Raw genomic sequence first — 23,677 nt, 5'->3', positions numbered from 1 at the left:
TGACTCCAAACAAAATTCGAAAGATTTGGACAAAAGGAGATTTTTGTTTGAATGTAGCATAAATTCATTTGCCATCAAAAAATTTTGGTTGCCCAATATTTTCAAATTAACTGAATCATATCGTTTGGCATGTCCTGAATTAACCCATGAGTAAAATACACTAAAGGTCCTAAATCTCTTTTAAAGTTGCCAAATTAATACCTAACTTTGAAAATGCAGTCCTGTTTTTTTTAAATTGCTCATCACTAGTCCTAGTTGTGTATGCGCCCATCTAACCGGGTGACGTGGCCGTTTGACCAACCTCAATGTAGGCTTGGACCCACTTGTCGGGTACCCACATTGATTGTCATCTTTTAAAAACCTCTTGTATGTCCGGTCCTTCTATTTCGTGGCCCCTCCCTGTCCTTTCTCCTCTCCACCTCATAACGGAAGCCAAGGCATCGGCTAGGTGGACTGGAGGGATTGCTGGGCACCGGACTACGCGGCCGCTCCAGCGAAATGGACACAGTGCAACGATATTCAAAGTGCTTCGTTTGGTGAAGCTTCGTTTAAAATAGAAAGCCAAATATGCATTCAAAGCTTAAGAACAAACTTGGCGTGTTTAAAAAGAATTAAAACCTCCAATATGGAGTATCATCATTGACGGATATTTCTAAATTTTTGGTGAAGTTTCGTTGAAAATGAAAAAGGAATCCATGCTCGTGACCCGCCTTGACTATTTCTTTTTCGCTGGACGAGCGAGCGGCCTGTGCCGTGGCCTGTGGGTAACCGGTCTTGGTCGATCCGGAGTCCACCACCTCCCCTCGTCGTGTAGCAGCAGCCGGCGGGAGGGACTGGAAGGAAATAAACCGCCCGCCGTCTCCTGATCTCCTCGTCGTCGTCGTTGTCAATATCAAATCCCGCTAGCTTCCTCAACAACTCCAGCGCCATCTCGTCCCCTTCCTCCGCGGCCCGCGACGCCTCCCCTCCTCGTTCGGGTAAGCCCTCTTCTGCTAATCTGCTGCTACTGGCTGTTGCTGCTGCTGCGGCGGCGGCGGCGGTTTCCTGGTGCCTCCTGCCTTAATTTTCTGTTAGCCGTTTAGTTCAGATCCATTTCAGTGCCCGACGTGCTGCTTTGCCGGAGCCGTGATCCCACGCTGCCCCCCTGCCCGCCGCTCTTTCTATGCGGGGGCGAGCCACGGCTTCACCAGCGTGTTGCTAGTAGTGTGATCTCCTGTGATGCGACCTTGTCATCGTGAAGCGAGAGTAGCGGCCTGTTTGGAGTGCGGATTGGGGGCAACTGCCCCCCAAGAGCGTCTTCTCCCGATTTCTCCGCAACCTCTCCCTTCCGATCCAGCGCCCACGCCAACCTCAGCCGTCGCCCCCCGCCTGCAAGCCCAAGCCTACCTGGCTACTTCTCCCACGCGCGCCGCCTGCCTCGACGGGGATGGAGGGCAGCGGCGGGGGAAGGTCGTGCTGCTCCTCTGCGGTGAGGCACGTGAGCCACCACGGCCGGTCAATCTCCAGCGATTAGATCCATTCGATAATTTAGGAGAGACATGCTACGGAGCAAGAGAGACTGGAAGAATCGATCTATTCAAAGACAAGGGACAGTGCCAAGTAATCTTAAAACTAGGATGATTAGCTAGTTCGGATGGATGCGTCTTGGGCAGCTGTTTTAACTATGGCTTAGTATTTTGAAACTTGGGCATTAGTGCAAGTAGCTAGGCTCAGTGTAACTAGAAGTATATAGTTAAGATAAATTTGCATCTTTGGAGGGGGTGCCAGCGCACCCATGGCACCCCCACTGGATCCAACCATGCCTGACGGCGCCCAATCCGGATCGACAACTGGTCTTGGCGGCGGGATTGTTCTGGGTGGATACGGGATGCAAGCTGCAAAGGAGGGAGACGGGGAAGGGAAGAGGTACGTTGGCGGGACAGGATGCTCCGATGAGTTTGTTGATGGATGGGGAATCCTGACCTTGGCGCACAAGGATGGGGAAGCCTGAAGGTAATTTAGGGCGCGGCTCAAAATGGGGGCTGCGATGGGGAACCTATTTGAGCCCATTTCTTGGGCATATTCCTCAAATAAAGCTACAGGGAATCGCTTAGGGCATCTGTTGGAGTTGCTTTTACTGAAAATGTTTCTATTCACAGCAACCTTTCAAATCACAATTGAGCAATTGGGTTATCACATGTTACACATGGTCTTGTTGTTGGAATTTTATTTCCCTGATTCTTTGGCCTTGGGATTTCTGTCCAGTTTATCATACCTGCTATATTGGCGAGAAATTGCATTGATTTTCTGTTTGTGCCTTTCTAGGTCTTTTACTCATTTGTGGTTGTCATTATCAGAGAGGCGATACTTCAATGCTGCATTTGAAGATTTGATCCATTGTTGCCCAGGCCCTCTTTTGCCTGCTGGTGTTAGGCAAGATCAATGGCTTTTCGAGAGGAGAGATATGTGAGGTTAGTTTCTATTTTCTCCTTGCACTGAATAGTGCATTCTTGTCTAAAAGAGAACTATGAACTTACTTATTTTAAAGAAAAAACTACTCCATTGGGATTTAGGAACATATGAGGTCAGCTTCATTATGCTTTACAGAAAGTTCATATTTGTTAGAGTTCCAGAGTTATTGTACTATACAAGAATGTGTTCTGAGCAGTCTTGGCTGTTTTTTCTTCTCAGATTTCAGGACTGGAAATCAGAGTATTCTGTCAGTTCAGATAAGATGGTTTCAGAAGGAAAGCATAATGTATTAGACTCAGTAAAGGACAAGACTCTAGGAGCCTTCTCATTCTTAGGGAACACTTCACATTCTGAAACCGTGAACAGATCAACTCCCGATGAAAGGAAGATGAAAACAAGAGTTCTTGATCCTCAAGGACCATTTTTGCAAAGATGGAACAAGATATTTGTGATATCATGTCTTATTGCAGTTTCTGTGGACCCACTATTTTTCTATATACCGGTGATTGATGGTATCAAGAACTGCCTGTATCTGGATAAGAAGTTGGCAAAAATAGCAAGTATCCTGCGTTTTTTCACAGATATCTTCTATTTGCTCCATATGATATTTCAGTTCAGAACAGGATTTGTTGCTCCCTCTTCCAGAGTATTTGGTCGAGGTGTCTTGGTTGATGACACACTTGCAATAGCAAAGCGGTATCTATCAACATATTTTCTGGTTGATTTTTTAGCTGTTCTGCCCATCCCTCAGGTACTTCCTATGACGTTTTCTTCATTAACCTGCAAGAACGGATCTATCTAACATCATGTGTTTCTTGTAATTCAGATGGTTTTGTTAGGATTCATTAAGAATGATTGTATGCATGCACAGATGCACTTTCGTACTAGTTTATGCAAGTATGATTATGATGAAGGTAGTAGAAAACTGTTTCTGTTAGCCGTTCAAGGATTCTAAATAAGCTTACAGAGTCTTATACCCTGGAAGGCATGCAGATAAACAACATCCATGTAATCAACTGGAGCACTGGAGAATCAAGGGTTAACTGTTTCAGTATGCGAGGTTTGGTGCAGCTATGCATAGCTGTGTTAAGTAGTACTCCCTCCATCCCAAAAAAAACATCGTCTTAGATTTTTTCAGTTTTCCCAGTCTACTTGTCGTTTTAGGTAGCCTAGGCACGCTGTGCTAGCTCGAACTCTTCGATTTCCGGGGCCCGTTAATTCCCGTGAGCCATGCAGCCTGGTTCATTAATTTATGCCTAGCATGCACTGGCCTAACGCATGCATGCATCGCATGCAGTGGCGAGCTAATGCCTGGCCCATTTCATGGAGCGACGAGCCAGCTTTGAACGCATCCCGTAATCAGCCGAATTAATGCCAACCTAGGCTGATTTGCATGCGCAGCAGTGTTCTTGGTATTTGCAATCAAACTAAAATGACAAATAAACTGGGAAGGAGGGAGTAATAAGTACTGATGAATGGCATCAACCAAGGGAATGCTCTCCTTTGTGAAATATAAGAGATAATTATGTGGGTCATTCCATAATCAGCATTCTGAGTAGTAAGCTAATGCTAATAGGCATGTGCTATACAATTCAGTTGCTTAGTATGATTGAAGTTTTGCGCTACATGTAAAACATGCCAAGGGAAGATATGTTTGACCTATAAACATGAATATGAAGTTGAATGCAGTCACTTTTAATGGGATGTTGCTGTTCTTAAATTTCAGTAGAACAATGTGGAAGATTGATGTCCATGTCTAGAATCTCTTCCGTCTTAAAGATGTAAATAACCACGGAATTTTCATAACCAGGTGTTTGTGTTGATAGTGCTACCCCATCTCCAAGGTTCAGAGGTTATGAGGGCAAAAGATGTATTGATGATTATAATTACATGCCAATATGTGCCTCGGCTAGTCCGGATAATACCACTCTACCTTCAAATCACAAGGTCGGCTGGTATAATTACAGAGACAGCATGGGCTGGTGCTGCTTTTAACCTCTTAATTTATATGCTCGCTAGTCATGTAAGTGCTCCTATCATTCCTTATTAAGAACAATGAAAGTTAAATTATTGTTATTTTCCCTCTCTAAAATTAATTACAACTTACAATTCTGAATCCTTGATGATTTATGTTGATTGCATATAGTTTGTATTTATTCTTGGTGGTAAGTAGTAACCCTATAAATATTGCTTATGTTATGGCCGGCTTTAGGCCAACCACATCCCTGTATCCACAGAAAAGTTAGGCTGATCAGCTGTTTGTACAAGACCAAGCAAGGGGGACACTTAAGTTGGACATGTGCATCCAAGAAATTAAGAAAGGTATATGGTGGTCATTATTTGCAGATGAAAGGTTTAGGAAGTTACAGTTGTATAGCAGGTCTGTTTTCCATATGGATACAGCCAGATTAAAGGTAGAGAAGAGAGTTTCAGTTGGTTTAGATAAGGAAGAATTTGAGACAGTAAACTTATTCCATATGTATCCAATTCAGTTGGAATCCAGTTTGGTTAGGCAAGGAGTCTACAGCTCAAGTTGTGGTATATAACCCATAGTCACCGGATTTGCCCAGAGAGACTTCAAACCCCAATCCCAATTAGATGATCTAGATTGGGATTCGAGATCGCTACAGATCGAGAGGGTTGCCCAGGTCACCGATCTCAAATGAACCACAAAAATGTAATCGCCTATACCCTGAATTGGTGGTACCTGGTGCAGCAGCTTGACCCACGGCCAGCCACAAGATGACAGCGGCAGCGGAGAAGACGTGATGATCGGCACAACGGCGGCCACACCGAAGCTGTGTTGTCCTGTACGTCACCTCCGTGCAGCTGCAGCTCTTCTAGCGTGTCTCTTCGTGCAGCAGCACCTCGTCGCCGCTGCAGCACCTCGCCCCTGAAGCCAGCTGCAGGACGCGGAATAGCTGGTGACAACAGTGAAGACCAAAGGCGGCGCAGTGCTGGGGACTGGGGTGGAAGAGATTAGGTCAACATGGCTAGCCGGCTAGCACTGGTGGGCTCTTGGGCTGTCCAGGCCTTTTTTTTAAAGTTTTGTCATTCTTTTTTTTGGTTAAGTCTGGCTCATCTGTGTACAGAAATATGTGATCCTTATAGTGCTTGATGAAAAGATGGTCTATATAGCGTATTTTGAACCAAAAACAGCAGGTTTGCCAACCTGATCTCCAGTTCGCGAACTGGAGATATATACACCCTGAAGATATTTATCTGTATGAGGTAGCGAGACACGTACCGTGAACTCAAATTGTGAACCAAATGAATTGCGAATCAGGGAACTATCATATAAGCAAGCTGGCATGTAATCTTTGGGATAAATCCATATAATAGCAATAGTTCTTAAGCCTCAGAGCGTCTCAGCCATGTCCAGGGATGTCCCTTGTTGGTAGACTGTAGTGGGCGAGTGCCTATCTCCGGTCTTCAGACTTTTATACTACCCAATTTGACCTGTTGTGGACCAAGGTCCATAACTGCTTGATAATAATTTTCTATTTGTGACTGAATAGAGATTCTTCTTGAATGTACTGTAGTATGTGAGCTTACCTTAATATACATAGAAATAATTATTACAGATGGGGATTTGTTTTTTAATATCCTCCTAGCTGCATGACCAACAGTGTCACATCAGCGACACACAGGGAACATTTTATGAAACATACTGGTAATTTTTCATTATCTGCTTCTAGACCATAATGTCTGATACAACCATAGTGAGTGTTCATAGAAGAACCAATGAAACTGTCATGGTGAGACATACCTTTAGCAAACCTTAACCAATATGTTTTGGGAGAATGGTGGTAACATGTATTACTATGTGCAGATCAGTCCTTGACTGTCACTCAATTTTGATCATGGTATTCTCCTGGAAGGACCATCAGGTCCGAAAATGTGAGGAAATGAGTTGATTTTTTTACCTACTAAAACATGGCATTGTAAATCATGCCTAAAGTGAATGATCTTGAAATTTTAGCAAGTCTATTCCAAAACATGGTGGCTCCCATCAATCACCATTTTGGATTTGAACCTGGAATAACTGATGTAATGGCGATTTAGGAATGCTGGACATCTTATCCAGGACAGTATTGGTTCACTAAGCAATATCTGCCTGTTTGGTTCAAGGCTAACCATGCCACACCTAAGCTGCCAAAGTGTGGCTGACAAAATTGGAGCCACAAGTGTTGAAAAAAGTTATGTCTATCAGTCTATGACACACAGGCCATATGAATAATAGAAGGTGGAAAGTCACAATTTTGGCGAGAAAACAAATATATACCTAAGAACTTGTGGTTGGGAACCAAACAGCCATTGAGAACTTTGTGAATTTAGACGTGCCCAAGGTTAGCGTCTGTTTCTTCACAAGAGGGCTAATTTCCAGATGAAGTTAATTTGCACATGTCTTGTTAGCCATACTCAAGATATATTAACTGACGCTTAGCTTCTTGCAGGTGTTTGGAGCTCTTTGGTACCTCCTTTCCATTCAGCGAGAAGACACCTGTTGGAGAGAAAAATGCGATAATACCGTAGGATGCGATTTGGCATCATTATATTGTGGGAGTAATACAGCTCAAAACAATAGTTTCTTAGCTAATGCCTGTCCGACAAATGGCAATGCCGATATAGATCCAATCTTTGGAATTTACATACGTGCTCTCAAAACTGTTTCACAATCGACGGGTTTCTTTGAGAAATTTTTCTACTGCTTCTGGTGGGGTCTGCAAAGTCTAAGGTTTGCCCCACCCCTCCCCCAAACATAACACACGTTTTTCTTATTATGAACTTTCAGTTTTATTCCACCAAGGAATGTTGAATTGTATCTTATAATTTATGTATGATTTATCTTCTGCAGCTCTCTTGGTCAAAATCTGAAAACAAGCACTTACACATGTGAGAATTTGTTTGCTGTTTTTGTCTCGATATCGGGTTTAGTTTTATTTGCACTCCTTATTGGTAATGTGCAGGTACGTATTTGCCACACACGCCGTTTTTTTTTAATTATGTCTAATTTGGATTAATTGGTAATGATTAATAACTGCAATACATGTGAAGTTTTTTTAAGTGCAAAATTGTGCCCCTGTTGATGTGTTTCTCTTGCATGCTTAAAGCACACTACTAGTTTATCTAGGATGCTTTGCCGTACACCTAAGCTACTTACTTCCTGTGCCTTATCTCACTATGGACATTCATCGACATTCAAGTAGCAGATGCCAAAGCCCTGTAGCACGAGTCTAGAATACTAGCCCTACAGTGGACACCACAGTCATGTTAGCTGCTAACAAGAATTCACTTAGTTATTCTCAAAATAACATGGGATAACAATAGCATAAACCTTTTATCTTTATTAGTTTATTTAGAATAAATTCAAAAGCTATTCAAGTGATTTCTTCAATAGTTCTCACAACCAACAAGTTATATCTGATCCACATTCTCTTTTATGTATCATCATTTCTGACTCCTCCTTAGAATGGCTCCTGTTTATTTGTCTGGTAGTGTATTTCTTTCATATGTAAAGACTGTTATTCCATTTTGGCCAGGAAAAACGATTTTGTTACGAGTATAAAATTACTAGGTGCTATATTGGGGGGCTGGGAGATCCATACTTTTCCTAATTCTCTGGTTTGGTTGGAACTTTGTAGACCTATTTACAATCAGCCTCTGTGCGTATAGAAGAAATGAGAGTGAAAAGGCGTGACACAGAGCAATGGATGGCACATCGACTACTTCCTGAGAACCTCAAGGAGCGAATACTGCGTCATGAACAATACAGGTGGCAAGAAACAAGAGGTGTTGATGAAGAAGGCCTTCTTATGAATCTTCCCAAGGATCTTAGGAGAGAGATAAAGCGGCATCTTTGTCTGTCACTTCTCATGAGGGTATGTCTCATATCTTTATTTGGTTCTGCTATATTTGTATCTCAAGTATCCCCATCTCGAGATCACATTTTATGGCCGTTGGTCATACTTACTGTTTCGATGGAACTTTTGATCCATCCCAATCCAAAGTTTCTAGTTTTGAAAAATGCCTCTGGACGTGTCAATGTCTTGTAGGATCTGGACCCACGTATCATTCTCACATCCAGTGGCATTTTTCGAAATGCCAAACTTTGCAGTGGCATGGTTCCACTTTTCTCTTTTTCAGTGCTGAGCTCTACAGTACCAAATGATGTGGAAGATTTGATATTTGCATCGCTTACTCTCTTATGGGATCTTCTTGCGACTTACTGATGATATATTCCTTTTATCCCAAGTACCTGAGTTAGATTTTTGTTGAGCTAATGGCATGTTGCATATGCATTAGAAATAATGTTTTTTTATCATGCAATGAAAGCTCCACATTTGATGGTTTGTTGCTTATTTTGAATTTGTGGATCACGTTTGTGTCATAAGATGTTATGTATTGTTCCCCACAGTTTCTTATCTGATCCATAGTGCAAGTTTTGTAATTCCTGAAACTTGATGGCTGTAGATGGAGATATGTTTGCATCTAGTGGTGGTGTTAGGACCATAGTCATGCGATGATGTCAATGCATGTTGATGCTTTAAATAGATGTAGACTGATCTAGAAAATTTGAAAATTCAAGGGGCTTTTGGCAAGGAAAATTTTAGATATGTGATGCCATTGCCAACTGACATGGCAGCTTGCATGTAGTGCCACCACTGTTTGCATCAGTAACCAGAATGGTAGATGCAATTATATGCACTTCATGTACTACTTTGGAGTTTGGACCGGCACATATTGGATACTTTGAGTTGTGTCTACGTTGAATATGATTTTGCTATATGATCTAACATAAGTGCCAATACTGAGAGGAGGCTTGATTCAATTAATGTCTGGCTACTGAAGGGAAGAAAAGGAAAAATGACATCCAGTTGTTATGGGGTGACATGAGCTCTTAGAGATAAAGAGTAGGCTAATCTAGACCTTCCTTTATCACCTCGGTTCCTAAATATGGCTGTGTGCATCACTTGATGCAGAGGCCGGGGAGTTTTCCCCTTTTCGAAAAAAATAGTTCTGTTCCTAAATAATAAGATGTTCTAGCTTTGTGCTAAGTCAAACTTCTTCAAGTTTGACCAAGTTTATAGAAAAATATACTAGCATCTACTCCCTCCGTCCCATATTAAGTGACTCTAATTTGTCTAAAAATGAACGTATCTATATACTAAAATACGTCTAGATACATGTAATATTCCGGCACTTAATATGGGACGGAAGGAGTACAATATCAAATAAATATAGTATGGAAATATATATCGTGACAAACTTAATAAAACTAATTTATAGTTATAAATGTTTTCTATAAACTTGGTCAAACTTTAAGAAGTTTGACTTAGGACAAATCTAGGACATCTTATATTTAGGAATGGAGGAGTAGGTTCGAACAAATTTTCTGCAAAATGAAAGCTGCGATGTAATTAATCCCGTTGCCCATGTTTCACAGAGAAGAAAATGAAATCAATCTTCCCAGTGCGCTGCTGATGTGGTGTATAGGAGCTTTGTCGTGATTGTCAACAAGGGCGCCGGTGTCCAAATATAATGTTTGCTTTTCTACACTAAATGCCCAACAGAAATATAGTACTGTTTAAGTTTATTCCTCGTAGTTTAGCCTTCTGTGCCCAGTTTACTCCCCTTTGGATATATTTCCAACCACACTTTGGTGTCAACATCTTGTAGAGAAAATCAGGCAATAGGGAGAACAATTTCTTCTGGGAAATTGAATAACTTATTGTCCTCCTTCCAATGGAGGATATGTCTATTCTTATACAAATCCACATCACTTATTTCGGGACAGAGGGAGTATGTAATTCTAGATTATATTTATTCTGTTTTGGCAGCCACACATGGCATCCCTTAGTTTAACTAGTTAACTCTCTCATCACTAATACTTGTCCACTGTTTGCAGGTTCCTATGTTTCAAAACATGGATGAGCAGCTCTTGGATGCTATGTGTGATCGTCTAAAGCCCATGCTGTACACTGAAGACAGCTGCATAATTCGAGAAGGAGACCCGGTGAATGAAATGCTTTTTGTTATGAGAGGATATCTTGAGAGTATGACAACAAATGGTGGACAGAGCGGTTTCTTCAACTCCAATGTTCTCAAAGGTGGTGACTTTTGCGGTGAAGAGCTCCTCACTTGGGCTCTGGATCCCGCTTCAGTTTCAAACCTTCCTAGCTCAACCAGGACAGTGAAGACATTGTCTGAAGTTGAAGCGTTTGTTCTGAGGGCTGATGATTTGAAGTTTGTGGCCACCCAGTTCCGGAAACTTCATAGCAAACAGCTCCAGCATACCTTTAGATTCTATTCACAGCAATGGAGAACCTGGGCTGCTTGTTTTATACAGGCAGCTTGGCACAGATATTGCAGAAAGAAGCTGGAAGATTCTTTGTTTGAGAAGGAGAAGAGGTTGCAAGCAGCGATTGTAAGTGATGACTCTACTAAGCTCAGTCTGGGCGCTGCACTATACGCTTCGCGTTTCGCTGGGAACATGATGCGGATCTTACGGAGAAATGCCACCCGAAAAGCCCGTTTGCAGGAGAGAGTACCTGCAAGGTTGTTACAGAAGCCGGCAGAACCCAACTTTTTTGCTGAAGGAGAGTAATTTCTCCATGCCCTGCTCCTGCACCTCATCTACTTCTAAGTTGTAACAACTCGGGTCAATTTAGATTGGATGCTGTACATAGGTACATCGCTTGGTTAGAAGCCTTTGCGATTTATATCATGTATAATTCATTGTATATTTCTCCGTGAAAAAAAATGTGTAATTGGTTTTGCTGTCTGTACATGGTCCTTTCATGGTACACGGAATGCATCTATTACAAGCATTCAGCATCGTATTCGTACCACACAATTCAAAATATAAAAATATCTGTAATTTCTGTTTGGGTTTTGTATCTAGCCTACCCCATATTGCTTGGGACAAAAGGCTTAGTTGTTGTTGAAAAATCTTTGTAATTGTAACTGACCATTTCTTCATCCTAAACCTAAAGACTTCTGGCTATTCTTTCCTGTTTGACAAATATGTGTAGCAATGTTTGTCCTTCATTGTGCTTGTGGACCAATGTTGCCATGTTGGTACATGATAGAACTGTCGACTTCTAGAGAGCATTGATCGTAATCATAACCATAGAATAATGGTTCACAGGTTACCACTTTTTAGTAAAGATAATTAGATTGAATACTTGAAAACATATGAACAATATATAAAGAAAAAAATGTATTTTATTCCTCAATTGGCAGCAAAGTCTATAAATGTTCACTGAAATCGAAATTGTACACATTTGGTCCCTCTCCTGGATTTGAATGGTTTTGACTAGTTTTGATCTCAGATTTTTTTTTCAAGTAAGATGACACAATTCACAAAGCCCGCCGGTCTCAGTGGGAGGGCATAGCATATTGTAGGAGCTTTCCTAATTAATAAAAAGTGACTTAGGTCGATTAGATGTACTCCATTGTGATGGTTTGTACTATGGTCAGTACTACCGTTCCTCCCAAGTAGTACAACCGGGCTGGTACCGCAAGGGGTAAAATAGATTGATGTTGCCTTGCAGTACCAGAGCAGTGCTACCAGTATCTGTGCAGTGTCATAATGGTTGGATTTTGAGGCTCTTTTAAAATAGGTTATTTCTTCACAACTCGTCCAAGTCCCATCCCCCTCTCTTACATCATTGGTGAGTTTCATTTCTTCAAAATCTTGACAAAAGTTGGCTTGCCAATTTTTTGGCCTACAGTTCTGGCCCACACTTGACCAAAAATCTGTGAGAGATGGCTAGATTTTCATTGGCAATCAAATTTTTTGCAACAAAGCATTTTGCCATGGATAGAGATCTTCTATCTTCTATCTTGCCGCTCGAAAAAAAAAAGAAATCTTCTATCTTGCTTTCATGAACGAGGAAGCCCAAATGTGATTTGGGACGAGCGACATGGATGATGTTATTCTTATCGAGTCATCAACCCCCAAAGTTGTTTTTAGGTTTTGACATAGCGAGCCCACCTATTTGTTATTAGAGGGCTCTTGCCAGGCTGGGCACAAAACACGATACCCGAAATCCGAAAAACCCGACCCTGAACCCAAAAAACCGGTAGCCCGGAACCGAACAGCATTTTCGGGTGCTAATATGAAAACCCGAATTCATTTCAGGTTATTCGTTTTTTTTAAGGATCATTTCATTTTCATTTCAGGTTATTCGGGCTTTGGTTTCCGGTCCCGAACAGCCCAGATAGCCCGATTTGAGAACAAAATACTGAGAATTTGGCCCAAGCCCAACTCTCCAAACTAAACCTAGCCCACCACACGTAACTCTAATCCCGGCCGCTGAGGCTCGGCCAACGCGCCCACAGCAAACGGCTCACCTTTTCCTTTCACGTGTCAATTTACCATCTCTTCCCTTTCTCCCCAAAGCGTCAAAAATAGAAGCACATATTCCAGGAAGGAAAAGAAAGGAAAGAAAGAGGAGAGAGAGGGAAAGAGGAGTAGCAGAGAAGCCACCGCCGGAGCACTCCCTCTTCCTCTCCCCTATTTCTCCTGCCCTCACGCCGCCCCTGCCTCCTCCTCCTCGCCCCGCTTCGCTTCTCCACTCCCACCCAGGTCAGTACCGTACCCCCGAGGAGCTCCTGGAAGCTTCCGGAACCCTACCCTAACCCCCCGCACACGGAAGCCACTTGTATTCATAGCACCTCCGCTTCTTTTCCTTTCCGTTTATTATGGTGTCGGTTGCTTAAAATCTGCATGGTGTTCCTTTGGTTCAGAGGCTGGGAACTTCAAAGAGGAACAGGATCAATGGAGGGTGGAGACGCAAGAAATGGTTCGACTGGGACATCACCGATAAAGGGAAGTGGGGATGATGGACCCGCAAAGCCGCTTCCCCCTTGCTGTGTCAAGGCGAGGGCTGCAGCGCCTGAATCTGAGGCCAAGTGCCATGCCACAGTGGTGTCGGGATGGTTCACCGAACCCCGCTCCAGATGTGGTAAATTGTCTTACTTTGACAACAGAGATGCTGTAACATCCTATCATTCTCAATTTCTTCTGTCTAAACTTAATTGCCGCATATGCAGGTAAAACGAGCAAAGTGCAGTATTACAACAACCCAATGTGGCCAGGTATTTCCCTCGTTGGTGCCTATATTTCTTTCCTTAGTGGATATACCTGTAACGAAAACAATCCACCATATAGGATTATAAATGTAAAATTCTCTCCATTTGTTCTGTATTAAAAATGCTATTCTGATTGATGCTTGGTTACTGGTGACCAGATGCATGCCTGCATTGGTAATTAGGGTATGGTTTGTAATGCTGAATTAATACAAAAGGATTTTTCAGTGGATGATTTAGCTTTTATGCTTTGGGGTAAATAATATAGCATGGGTGAATATCGAATAGAGAAATTCTAACTATTGACAAATATAGGCCTTAAACCTCTCTACTTTTGTTGAAATAATGGTTTTGGGCTATTATTGATCATGCTATCCATACATTTACTCAAGACGCCCCTGTTAACACAGTTCTTCTGAAGTATGCTTGACAAAGATGATCTAACTTGTTTACTGGAAGTAGGGTTTGTCTTCTCCTTTTTGGTTTGTTGTGCTGATGACAAACTGTGTTGCCTTTGTACGCTGAAGTGGTAACATGGCGCCTGTGTAATTTTTCCTCTTGGACCTTGGTTTCATCATCTCATAAGAGCACATTGCGACCCAGTCCTACGTGTTGCCTTTCTGGTGTCTCTACTCTCTAATTTCTGTTGCTCCCAACGAGCACATTGCGACCCAGTCCTGCTTTTGAACTTTTGTTTTGTTTTGTTTCATTTCCTCACCTCTATAATGTGTTTAAGCTATGTTTCAATGACGGATCTTCTGTGTGATCCCTAATCGTGTTAAGGTGTTTCTATGAAGATACAGGTTATTTTGTCACGTTAGTATGCCCTTATAGCTCAGGATTCTAATTGCTCTGTAATCTTCTTTGGTCTGTTTCTCTGGCACTTGTTTTCATTGCTAATCTCTGTAACGTGCATGGGTAACGTGTTCAATTTATGTATCATCATCTGTTTGCTGGTTGTACTCCGAAATCTGGACTCCCGATTCCTAAGTATGTTGAAGTGTTGGATTTTCCAATTATTCTCTACCATCTCATTTCCCGTGTTACTTTGGCCTTTACTTGAGAATGAAATAATCCCACTTCTTCCTCATAGTTCTCGTGGTTTTATTTCTTGTATACAGGAGAGGCCCATTCCTTGAAAGTGGAAAAGATCTTGTACCAGGGGAAGTCACTGTACCAAGAAGTCTTGATTTTTGAGGTTACCTTCATCTATTAACAGCCAGATGGAAATTTGGTGTTTGCCTTCTTTTGTAACCTGGTAGTTTCTGTTTGCAGTCTTTAACCTATGGAAAAGTCCTTGTGCTTGATGGTATTGTCCAATTGACTGATAAAGATGAATGTGCCTACCAGGAAATGATTACTCATCTCCCACTTTGTTCAATTACATCCCCTAAAAGGGTAATCTTATGATTTCTGTTTTCCTTGTACAGTGAAGTTATTTGGATTCCTTAACTTGTCATGTGATATAATGTTTGAAATTGCGATGATGATATTCTGCTCCTATTCAGCAGCAGATGGAACTTTTCTTGTCTGCGCTTTCATGGAAATTGTAGCAGTCTAGTCCACTCATGTTCTTAGGTACTGTGTTGCAGGTTTTGGTTATTGGAGGTGGTGATGGTGGCGTACTTCGAGAGATATCAAGACATGATTCAGTGGAGTCTATTGATATATGTGAAATTGATCAGCTAGTTATTGATGTAAAAAGTTCTCCTTTGACCTTTTCATAGAAATGTAATGATATGATTAAATTTTGCTGACGTCTTACTATTTAGGTTTGTAAAGATTACTTCCCAGATTTATCTGTTGGATTTAAAGATCCCCGTGTTCGACTTCATGTTGGTGATGGTATGTCGATAATCCCATGAGGCCGTAGCTACAGCATTATTTATTACATTTAGCTGTAGCCTTAGTTCTTGATATTTAAATTTCATAGTAGGATTGTTTTATTTTTCTTACAGCTGTGGAGTTCTTGAAAAATTCTCCTGAAGGGACATATGATGCTATAATTGTTGATTCGTCTGATCCTATAGGTCAGCTTGTGTGACTATACCATCATTTTTAACACGTTGCCTTGGAAAGCATGATTACACATCTTTGTTGTTGCTGTTCTTAAACTATCCTTCTTGGCATTGTCTATTGCAGGGCCTGCTCAGGAACTTGTGGAGAAGCCATTTTTTGAGACAATTGCTAGAGCTTTGAGACCTGGTGGTGTTCTTTGTAATCAAGCTGAGAGTATGTGGTTGCATACACATCTGATTCAGGACATGCTCTCGATCTGCCGCGAGACTTTTAAGGGTTCTGTCCACTATGCCTGGACAAGCGTCCCAACATATCCTAGGTTTTTCACCTACTTCCTTACCTTTATCCTCTCCTCTTTGTGTGCAATATATATTTATGTGGTTCTTACTTAGGTAATGTTGCATTTTGGAAGTTACTACATATTCTGGCCTGTTCAGACTCCTCTGTTAAAAGAGTATTATCAAGCCATGTATTTGCATTGTCTACTCAAGATTTTTTTTTGTCATGTTTATGTAAAGTAATTCATTGCAAATGAAAAAATAAAAATGGTGTATAATTACCTGTTAATTTTCTTAATTGTGGTCTCTTCGAAGTGCTTCTCCTTCAATTTCATTATCTTGAATCTTAGTAAAATCATTGGTCGTCTTTCTGTATATGTCCGACATAAGTTTGTTTGATTTTGATAGATTTATTAGTTGACTATTTTATCTCACAGGCAATACCAAAGGCCAAGCTGTATTTATGTTCCATATCGACCGGATTTATTGTTAACTTGTAATCGTTATCAAATGTGGCATGTGCCAGCAGTGCAACTTCTGTACGGGCTACTTCCCGTTCAATAGGTGCACATACAAGGGTCTCAGATAATGCTTGCTGCAGATGCACTCTTCTTTCCTGTTGACATGTCAGTGAGATGCGTTTAGTAGTGTGATAACACATATGACTTGGTTACAATATTAACTGTTTTCTGGGTTTATCGCAAAATACGATACTTCAATCTTCATATGTTTTCGATAAAAGGTAGTATATTAATATCAAGCTGATACCACTTACACTTGGCCTCTGCAATACAACGTCAAGAACCATTCGAGACATTAAAAATGCACACAGCCAAATTATTCAAAAATGGAAAAAGATGACGAGGCGATGAATGGCACACAGCAGCAATCTTCAACATCAACCACAGTTGTTTTCAACTCTTGGACCATGAGAAAGGTTCTCCAAAAGCAATGTCTTTGGGAAGGGAATGACACCCGTGTGACGCGGTCGCTGGATCCTAGACCTGAAAGCCAGATCATGGGTTTTCATTCTGGATAGCAGGTTCGAGCGATCTCCAGACAATGTCTTCAATATGGAAATAGCGTGTATACACCACCATTGCCACCCAGTTGCCTAGCCGTTTCCGCCATACCCCTAGCCTTGACAACCAGCAAGCAAACACACACAGAGTACCCATATGCCTGCAGATTTGACGTGCTTTTCCACGGACTACTCGGCAACGGTAAAGCAATAGGCCTCACACAAGATCCACGGGGCATGTCTGAAGTAGGCCACCAGGGATCGCTGAATTCCAAAAGTCCGTTGGTCAGACTAAGTTATCTCTAGAATGGCATGACCATACCAGTGCCCAACTAGTTACAAGCTGACCATGGGAAGAAGACACCATCACAAAAGCCAAATAGCCATGAAAGGCACGCACACACAATGGACACGGGTCAGGAAATTCTGACCCCATCCATGGCGTATGCACCCTGCCGGCTGCCATCCTCTACAGCACTGTGCTGTCGCAGCAGATGCCAGCCTCCACCGGAATAAGGTGTGCAGGCAGCACCGAATCTTGCCAGACACCCAGCGCCAAGCTGCCTGCCGGAGCCAAGTCGCTGCCGGGATGCCAAGCAACTATGAGCTTGCTAGAGCAGAGCTCCCGCAAGGTGACCAGGCCGTCCCCGGGCTCTGCCGAACGGTGCTGCCACCACAGGAGAGCCGTGCCACCACCAAAGCGAGAGCGGCGACAGCAAACATGGCGAATGAGGGTCTAGCGGTGGAATTTTTTTCCTAGGGTAGCCCCTGGGTACGCTGTCTTCTCCACTCTCGCTTTTCATCCTCATGGGTGTCACTATTGTTGGCAGCTAACTGGTTGCAGCGCTGGTTCAACTTATGCAAGGAACTAATCTTGCTATTTTTTTAGCTGGAACCAGTCTTACTCCTTTTTTTAGCTGAACCAATCTTACACCCTTTTTTAGCAGGAGTCTAACTCTCTCAAAACATTATGAGCAAATATTTGCAACATTGTGTAAAATTTTCTTGGTCATGTCATGCTATCTGGTTGATGCAAACTGGCGATATTTTACTGTGATGGCCAGTTTTAACCTATATGGACAAACATTAAGGCTGTATTCAGAAACCGAGGAATAAATAGGGGAGGGACACATTGACTGTTGATACACACTGCATATTCCGCATCTTGCATCAAATAAGGGATGTTTTGCAAAAGATAAATGCTGTTAGGAATGCTATTTTATCTTGGTTTCAGGACATTCTTGGAAAGAGAAGTTGGAACCTTGTCGTGATTAAATATTGGTGTCTGCTGTCCTTTTAAAGTATGTACAAATAGGAGAGGGGCACATTGACAGTTGATACACACTGCATATTCCGCATCTTGCATCAAATAAGGAATGCTATTAGGCAATTCACTGTTGGTAGCAGTTTCTGTTATTGCATTTTGTCCATTGATTTAACATGACGTAGCATTAATGGCCTGTTCGAGAACATTCCTGCATTGTTGGCTAACTTGTGGCCAGTACAAATGGAGCCATAGGTGTGGTAAGATTGGCTAAAACATTGAGTGTAAGACACATGGGTTATGAGGCTAAGAAAGTGGCAAGCCACAGTTGTGGCAGTTAATCAAGCACTAGCCAAACTTTGCAAGCCAAGTTGTGAGAAAGTGTGGCCTCCAACCGAACACCCCTTAAATTCTGCAAGTTGTGACAAATAAATGTTGCTGGCTCGCAGCTTTAGATGAAGTATCTGAAATGTTAAATGTTGCTCAGTTTGGAATTTACCTCTGACACAACATTTTCTTGAATTTTCAGTGGTGCGATTGGTTTTCTGCTATGTGCCAAAGAGGGTCCACCAGTCAACTTCCTGACACCCATAAATCCAATTGAAAAACTAGAAGGCGCTATGAAAGCAGGGAGGGATATCAGATTTTATAATTCAGAGGTTTGTTCTGTTTAGAGAGTTACTAAGAATCTCATTCTGCCAATCTTTTTTAATACTGATTTTGTCTCGGTACCCAAAAGTAATCGTAATAAAATGATCCAGAAATTTTAATTTTCTTGAATTATCTTATTTTTCCTGCCATGATGATGGTCTCATAACTAAGCACACTGATTCATGAATTTGGTTGTTGACCAGATGCATAGGGCAGCTTTTGTTCTTCCAACCTTTGCAAAGAGAGAGCTCGAAGCATACTGTGGATCCAGTAGAAGGGTAAGTTTCTTCAACTACTGATAAGTGATATAATGGTTCTGCCTTCTTGCCTTGTACTTTTGTTGAAAGCAACATTTATGTTCTACACCTGTTCTTTGAAACTATCCTGAGAATCCTGATAAGTTCAAACTCTACATTTGCTATGCACATTTGTTTTGTGTTTGGCGTGGTTTCTTAATTAGGAAAGTTTCTTTGAAGCAACAGAAATAACTTGACTTGTTGGCTAGTTATATATTGACCTGCTAGTACATTCAGAGGAAGTCTATAATAGAATTGATAGTCAGCCATATCCGTGCTTTATTGTCAGACTGATGTGAGACCATCATCATGGCAGGAAAAAGAAGATACTATAACCAGTGTTTCTACTTTCAATAGTAGAATCTTTACCTTAAAACTTTATAGATCTTTTCATGTCCAATTGGCAAGTATTTTTGTGTCTCTAAGTAAGGAATACATGATTTTAAATTGGGTTATTAAAATGTACTGAGATTGAGATACTATTACCAGTGTTTCTACTTTCAAATGCCAAATTCTGCTATCCTGACTAATCTTCCTTTGATGACCATATTTGTACAAACGTCAAATTGATTTTCTGCTGCGTATACAGTTATACTTAATCATTCTATTGTACCATATGTATCCTGGTTGTCCCTTGCCCGACGGTGAACTGCCAAGAAGCTTACAGGAGATTGTTTGTATATCACAGGAACAACCAGAGGAAAAGTCAGCGGAACAAGCAAAGATAACTATCGAGCCACACAGTGAATTTCTTACTGCTTCCTAAATCAGCTTGGTGGCTTGCATCCTGTTCATCGTCATGCGAGATATCAAAGAAACCATTCCGTACCCCCATTATATGCTGGACAACTAGTAATTATGGGATACATTAGCATTATGACGTGGGTGCACTTTTATAGTCCGTCAATGCATTATGAGGCATATAAATTACCTGTGTTGCGACCGTATTGGTTAGTAAAGATGAAATGAGAAAGACAAGGCACAGAAACAGTTGGACATGAACAGTGTTACCACCTGCTTCGCATGGTCATAGATATAAATGATGGTATCGTTGGATTGAATTCTATTAGTAATTCATAATTTGGTGCTTATTTGTTACCAGTGGTACTGGAGCATTTTGTGGTTAGTGCACGGTGTGGCAAAGTTTTTAAATAGCGAGAGAAGCCATTTAGTGCCATCCGAAAAATAGGTGCTAAAGCAATCTATAGCGGCACTATATTGCGTCATTTAAAAGTTTTGCCACCTTTAGCTGCTGTTTTGACAAACTTGGGATATCTTTTGTTGGATGGAGAAAGTAGTCAATTCAGCACCTGCTCATGATTGTTTTCCTGCTTGTGATATTGGAACCAATAGACCCTGGCGGCTGGGGCCCCGAACATAATACTCCTAGTTGTTTTTCTAGCTCGGCAAATTAGTTGGAGAAATGTTCAGATGGGAATAACCTATGCGTATGGTGGAACACACATCGGGCGCATTGGATGATCGGATGGAAACAATGAATGGAAGCTGAGCTCATTTAGGAGGACTATCAGGTGATCGAGAAACTGCAATTGCACTGGCAAAAAGAATGAAAGAAAAGAGTGCGATAAGCGGCAACCGCAGTGCTAGTCTCGAAGGATTCAGACAAGGCCAATCATACATTGTCATTTACTACAATGCATATTTGCAGTGGACGAGAATGCCGTGTGACACAGACACAACTGCATTATCCTTTTCTTCCCTCTCTTTTTTCCAAATGCCAAATTAGGATTATCCTATTGTATTGTCGTCATGCATGGCACAGGTGATTGCACGCAACGATCGCTTCTTCCATCAACGCTAAGTCTCCTGTTACTGAGCACTGAGCCATGGCAGTGTCTAATCAACCAGCATCTCATCTGTCCGGTTTGGAGGATGTCAGTCTCTGGTTTCCTTTTGTAGAATGTACTCCTACCTTTTGTCGTAAGCGATCTGCTGGCGCCTTTCCAGAATCATCACACAAACACAACAGCCGAGAGCCGGAGGATGAATGTGCTGTCGCTCTGCTATAGGCCGGCTGGGACATCACCCGCGGCTGTCGTGATGTCGGGACGCGGTGACTGCTAGCTGCTGAGTGGCGACAGCAAGTCGCTAACTGCATGGATCATCACACCGTGTATGCAGCCAATTTGTTAAGTTTGATTACTACTGTAGAGTAAAAATTTGCATGCCATCTCTTGGCAATTTCATGTTGGACAGAGGCTTGGGAATGTGTCGAACCCTGTATATGACTTCCTCCACTCTGCACTCTCAAGCAAATTAAGCAGATTTTCAACAAAAAATATATCCGTACGGTCGATCACTGCTACAGAAAGGCTTATCAGTAACGGTCGAAAAACAGCATCACTAACGGTCGGGGCCGTCGCTACTAACTTCGTGATGTACCATCATCAGTAACGGTCGCCGCGACCTCCACTGATGGCGGTCGCTCCTATCCGACCGTTACTGATGTATATATCATCAGTAACGGTCGGTTTTCCACAACAGTGTAGGCCGAGCGACCGACACTGATACATTTTCGGTATTTAAAAAATAATTAAAACTACAGAAAATACACAGAATAATATATACAGCATAGAAAAATGTATCTCATCACAGAAAAATACATATAAAGCCGCATCACATCACAGCACAGCACATCACATCATTTAAAGCATACAAATGTATATAAGCCGCATCATTTAAAGCATATAAAGAATACAAATATATCTCACTTCACGACATTGATTACAAAGTGTCAAAATTCCATAAAAGCATAATTACAAAGTGTCAAAATTTGATGGAAGCATATAAAGAATACAAATGTATCTCATTTCAAGCTTGAATCTATTGTCGTGGGTGAACCCTAGACACGACTTGTTCCACACGTTTGAAGAAGTCCCCACTAGGCTTGATGACCTTATTGTTTATGAGATGGGCGAACTCCCTTTGAATGTTATAGACGACCCATTTAGGTCGGTGTCCCATTGTCATTCGGGGCCACCAGTACTCTTCCATCGCCGCGACTGACCCCTTCCACTCAGGTTTGAACATGCTGGCATTCTCCATAAGTATGTGATATCAGTAGTAGCCACATAACACACTGCCGGGCGGCTGTTGCTGGCAAGGGAACCTGTGGTTGTGGTGAGGCTCGTCTTTATAGCCTTTACCAGCTAGTTTTCTCTTGTTTGTCACTTTCCAGGCAGTGTTAATGAGTGATTTGATAGGTTTCCAGAACCTACCTCGAAAACCCTTCTTCGGAAGTAGTGAATCGAGGTAGTACACCGCGGACCAAGACAAACAAATGAGTATTGTCACCCAATGGTCTCTGTTTTCAAAAGAAACAAACTTTAGTATCTAAGGGTGTATAAGAAAGACTGAATTAGAAAAAACAAACGGTTCCATATATAAAATTGAACTTACTCCAAATTAAGGAAGAATAGGATGAAGTCGTCGTCCGCGTATTTCTCGAGACATGCCACCAAGTATTTAGATGCCATGGTTCTTGAGGCATCCTTTTCTGGCTCAAGACCGATGTCACCGTAGTTGAACATCGTGGGGTCTAGAATGGCTACTTTTTTTACCTTCAATCGCCGCAGTTCTCTTATTTGGTAGGCAGACCACAGCCTTAAGAGGTTGATATCAAGCTTTTGGCGGTTGAAGAGGTGGAACAGTTCGTTGAACTCCACACCAAAGGTGATAGGACGTTTCTGAATCTTCCCGGTTTCTTGGTCAAAGAAGCCATAGTCTTTTGGGATTCTAACATTGATCTGTTGGATATGCTGTTGAGAACCAGCTGATGCTTGCATGTAGAACTGATGAAGCTCTTGCATCTCTCTGGACACGGGACGCAGGGAATCTCCGGTGACCATCGCTCTTCCAGGATAGTAAAGAAGCACCCGGTCGAACTCCCTAGCCACGAAATAGGATTCGTCTTCAAATCTCTGGCCTTGATATGGGTTCTTGATGAGAATGTCAGGCCTATTGTCCTCCCAGACTCCAGTTATGTCAGGCACATGGTGCATCTCATCTTGAGTGACATTGGAGGACTCCTTGATGGTCTTGCCGCCACGCCCCCTCTTTTTATGCCTCTTCTTACTGTCCCATGCCTTCTGCTCCTCTGCCTTGTACTTGTCATCGATCTTGCGGCCACCCATGGACTCAGCGGCACCCAAGAGAGAGAAGGTGGGAGGGACGCTTCCAGCCTGTGCCGATCCTGTGGTCTGACTATCTTTGAGCTGAGCAGGCATCGACATTGCCCGCTCTTCATCTCCGCCGGCATCGACAGGAGGAAGTATCCTACGGGAAAGGCCGAGCGGCGAATGAGAAGCACCTTTGTGGGCGGAGGGAGATGGAGTCATAGAGGGTCAGCGCTGGTTGTAGAGAGATACCAAGCTCCTAGGCCACATAATCCAGTAGTTTGGACAACCGCCTAGGATTTCCACGCCTTCCTCCGGAGGTAGCGGGATAGCATAATCCCGATGCTCCTCGACAACGGAGTCCACCATCACACTCACTTGTGCATCGTTCATGAGAATGCCGTGCACCAGTGGCGGTGATTGTCTGGGCATCAGGCGGCCAATGGCGCCTAAAGGCTTTCCAG

The 23,677-nt window shown here is 42.3% G+C and overlaps 2 protein-coding genes and 1 non-coding gene across 5 annotated transcripts; all 3 read left to right on the top strand.

Moving 5' to 3' along the window:
• Positions 1-741: 741 nt before the first annotated feature.
• Positions 742-11,458, top strand: LOC100838192 (cyclic nucleotide-gated ion channel 1). Of its 3 annotated transcripts, none has more exons than XM_003572050.4 (8): positions 742-977; positions 2,337-2,450; positions 2,671-3,202; positions 4,262-4,474; positions 6,909-7,189; positions 7,310-7,421; positions 8,097-8,333; positions 10,361-11,458. In XM_003572050.4, exons 2-8 carry the CDS (start codon positions 2,422-2,424, stop codon positions 11,057-11,059), a joined length of 2,103 nt encoding a protein of 700 aa, XP_003572098.1. In that variant the 5' UTR covers positions 742-977; positions 2,337-2,421; the 3' UTR covers positions 11,060-11,458. The 3 variants fall into 3 exon arrangements, with proteins under 3 accessions (XP_003572098.1, XP_010234107.1, XP_010234108.1); XM_010235805.3 differs by having other exon boundaries at positions 2,305-2,450; XM_010235806.3 differs by lacking the exon at positions 2,337-2,450.
• Positions 8,470-8,556, top strand: MIR9495 (microRNA MIR9495). Its single transcript, NR_127099.1, has one exon. It is a non-coding gene; the product is annotated as a microRNA MIR9495 (primary transcript).
• Positions 11,459-12,878: 1,420 nt separating the features above from the next.
• On the top strand, positions 12,879-20,175 carry LOC100836971 (spermine synthase). Its single transcript, XM_003572046.4, has 12 exons — positions 12,879-13,045; positions 13,207-13,424; positions 13,513-13,557; positions 14,670-14,746; positions 14,824-14,946; positions 15,141-15,245; positions 15,321-15,393; positions 15,507-15,578; positions 15,691-15,886; positions 18,660-18,789; positions 18,985-19,059; positions 19,766-20,175. The coding sequence occupies exons 2-12, from the start codon at positions 13,238-13,240 to the stop codon at positions 19,841-19,843; spliced, it is 1,161 nt and encodes a 386-aa protein (XP_003572094.1). The 5' UTR covers positions 12,879-13,045; positions 13,207-13,237; the 3' UTR covers positions 19,844-20,175.
• Positions 20,176-23,677: the final 3,502 nt, after the last annotated feature.

This window comes from Brachypodium distachyon, chromosome 3 (assembly GCF_000005505.3).
Source record: "Brachypodium distachyon strain Bd21 chromosome 3, Brachypodium_distachyon_v3.0, whole genome shotgun sequence".
Taxonomy (NCBI): Eukaryota; Viridiplantae; Streptophyta; class Magnoliopsida; order Poales; family Poaceae; genus Brachypodium; species Brachypodium distachyon.
Note: the sequence above shows the minus strand (reverse complement) of the source record. Positions and strands in the feature narration are given on the sequence as shown.